The sequence below is a fragment of the Drosophila simulans genome, chromosome X, assembly GCF_016746395.2.
Source record: "Drosophila simulans strain w501 chromosome X, Prin_Dsim_3.1, whole genome shotgun sequence".
Lineage (NCBI taxonomy): Eukaryota > Metazoa > Arthropoda > Insecta > Diptera > Drosophilidae > Drosophila > Drosophila simulans.
Genome location: NC_052525.2, coordinates 20,597,228 through 20,600,548, shown reverse-complemented (window position 1 = coordinate 20,600,548; position 3,321 = coordinate 20,597,228). Strand labels below are relative to the sequence as shown.

The following is a 3,321-nucleotide window of genomic DNA, read 5'->3' as shown; positions in this document are numbered from 1 at the left end:
ATCCGGCCAAAAATCACCCGAACATATGGTCGAAAAAAAGCTTATTAGGGATAGATGAAATCTTGAAAGATGATATGTCCCTAGCGTAAGAAAACGTAACTTTTTCCACTTTTATACAATAAGACAATACATCAGATGATGTTTGATCAGGAAAAGCCGAGAAACGAAAATCTGTTTCTTCAGTGGAACCAACGCGAGGGGTTTTGGCCCTGCAGATTGTACTTCTGAAGTGCCAACTTGTACCGGTAGTCCGGACTCAATGTTATCAATAAATGATGAATGTTTTTGCATATGTACTTATTTTCCATGGTCATTTAATAAATAAATTAAATGAATTCAAACGGCAGCTTGGGCTCGCTTCGTGCGCAAAAACTCGATCAGGTTTTCGGAGAATTGACAATCCCGCACTCGACTTGTAAATTATAAACAATTAGTAATCATACATTCGGACAACAAATTCAACAGCTAAACAAGCGTTCGGTCACAGAAACGCGATCAAAAGTCAACCAAACAAGTGATAGCCAAGCGTCTGCCGTTCTTCGTGTTAATTGTGTTTGTACAGATAGAAAAGAAGCAATCAAAATGGTGGGCACAACACTGAAAATGCGTAGCGATGAGAACGCTTTGGAGAACTTCAAGCAAGTGCAATTAAAGAAATTGACGGTTCCTTCCATGGAGGCAACAACAAAACGAGCGGCCTTGGGCGATTTGCAGAATCGCGACATAAGTCGTCCCATCGCAGCGAAGGATGCGGCACAGGAAGACTCCAAGGATCTCAAGCTCACAGACGCCCTGCGCAATGCCAAGGTTCGGGTGGATAGCCACTGGAAGAAACAGCCACTGGGCAGCACCAATGGCAATGGCAATGCCGCCGTTCCGCCCAAGGTCAACGAGGGGGGCGTGGCGGCGTTTTTAAGCTCGAATTCGGTGCGCAATCCTGTTCCGACCAAGACCACTGTAGAACCTACTAAAGTTAAGTCCAGTTCTTCCGAGAACGTGAACGAGCCCACCTTGAAGCGCGAGGACAGCAATCTGTCGAAGAAGTCGCTGACCAAACTGCGTGCCGCTTTGGCCAAACCCGTGATGGGAGTTTCAGGAATTCGACGGGAACCAGTAGCTGTTTCCCGCAAAGAGGCAGAGACCAAGAAGGAACTGCCAGAAACCAAGAAGGACGCACTGGAAGTGAAAAAAGATGCGACCAGGATGCCCCTTATTAGGGGCAACAGTCCGGTCACTACGACCACAGACACGATGCCCACCACCATGTCCCTTTCCAGCAAGCGCTTGGCTGGAATCGAGGATATCGATGCCAATGACATGGAGAACCTGGTACTGGTCTCCGAATATGTGAACGATATCTACGACTACTTGTATCAGGTGGAGCAGGACCAGCCCATTCACAAGGATCACCTGGCCGGGCAGAAGGAGGTGTCCCACAAGATGCGAGCCGTGCTGATCGATTGGATCAACAAAGTCCACCTGCAGTTCCATCTGGCTGCAGAAACCTTCCAGCTGGCGGTGGCTATCATTGATCGCTACCTGCAGGTGGTGAAGGACACCAAACGCACGTACTTGCAATTGGTGGGAGTGACAGCCCTCTTCATAGCAACCAAGTACGAGGAGCTGTTCTCGCCGGCAATCGGGGATTTCGTCTTCATCACGGACGACACCTACACTGCTCGGCAGATCCGACAGATGGAGCTGCAGATCTTCAAGGCCATCGACTGTAATCTGTCGCGTCCGCTGCCGGTTCACTTCCTTCGACGCTACTCGAAGGCTGCTGGCGCCGAGGACGAGCACCATACGATGTCCAAGTACTTCATTGAGCTAGCTTCCGTGGACTACGAAATGGTCACTTACAGGCCATCGGAGATTGCAGCTGCCTCACTGTTCCTGTCGCTGCACTTGCTCAACGGAAACTACCGGGCCGGCACAGGATTCAACGACCGTCACTGGACACCCACTCTGACCTTCTACTCGCGGTACTCGGCCGCGCACTTGCGTCCGATTACCCGGCTGATCGCGAAACTAGCCCGGGATGCTCCCCAGGCCAAACTGAAGGCCATCTACAACAAGTACCAGGGCAGCAAGTTCCAGAAGATCGCGCTGCGAACGGAGCTGACCGGTGCGCTGATGGACTCGATTGTGGGCCAGAGCCAGAGGAAATAGTGCGGTCCAAGGCGGACTGGAAGACCCTGACTTACCTAGTTTAGTTTAATTTGTTTTCATTTTTAAATTTGTATCGTATTTCATTTTCTGTTCGTTTCGTGTTCGTTAAAAAATGCGTATAGTTACCGTAGTAGTCGCATTGCCAGCTATCTTTACCTGCATCACCCATCCCCCAGATATCGTAATCTGCTGGAGTCCCTTGAGCAGTTTTCGGCCACTGCCAAGAGCTGGCTCCGGCATCTTTGCCCCCGGAGCACAAGTTGCTCGCGAGCCGGCCGCTGGGAGTGAGTTCCTCCGGTAAGACTAGGAACCGAACTAAACTGGAGCCCGCCAGCTCCTTCCGCTGGGTCACCATCTCAGTGGGAGCGAGCGGCGGAGCGGTGGACACCGAGAGAGAGTGGGCAACGAGTTCATTTGCTGGCCGAACACATCGGCGTTGTCTCTCCAAGAATTATATTTTATAATTGTACCCGTGAAATCATTTCATCCCCTACCTACCCCTACCACTAATTGTATTTGTCGTTAGTTTTTAGTTTCGATGGGAATGAATAAATCCAAAAACTTGTGCAAAATTATTCCCACAAATCGCATAAAAAGAGACCTAGACTATTTGTAATTTATATCATGCAATTCGCACATTCATACAAAAACAACCTATGCTAGTTATATTGTTTACTTACCACTAAGCAACGATTAAAAACGTTTTAACTAACTGATGTTTCCCAAAAATGTCTCTGAACAATACATAGAAAATAAAGTTTTGTGTAATTTTATAAAAAAAAAAAAAAAAAAAAAAATGAAGCAAGCTTGTATACTACTAAACGTGCGTCTAACCAAGCAGTATATCTTCTAGATCAGTCCGTCCGTCTTTCTACTTCGTATATAAGTCATAACGGACCGGATCGGACCACTATATAATAAGGCTTTCGTAAGAATAATTGGAAAAAATGGAGCAACAAATTTAACTCGTTCTTTTTGATCATAGTGTGCTTTCATTCGGTACGTACCAGTCTTATGGCAATATTTAAGCTGTCATAAGTTTAGTCGGCAAATAATTAATCAATATTAGATAGAACTCATAGTTTGTAGTATCACTAAATCATGAATCCCGACCGTATTACGCACTAAAACTACTAAACAAAAAGTTGGAAA

General features: G+C 46.8%; 1 protein-coding gene across 1 annotated transcript; it reads left to right on the top strand.

Annotated features, from left to right (window-relative positions):
- Nucleotides 1-322: 322 nt before the first annotated feature.
- LOC120285365 (G2/mitotic-specific cyclin-B-like) lies at nucleotides 323-2,881 on the top strand. Its single transcript, XM_039297855.2, has one exon. The coding sequence runs from the start codon at nucleotides 583-585 to the stop codon at nucleotides 2,167-2,169; it is 1,587 nt and encodes a 528-aa protein (XP_039153789.1). The 5' UTR covers nucleotides 323-582; the 3' UTR covers nucleotides 2,170-2,881.
- The last annotated feature ends 440 nt before the right edge of the window (nucleotides 2,882-3,321 follow it).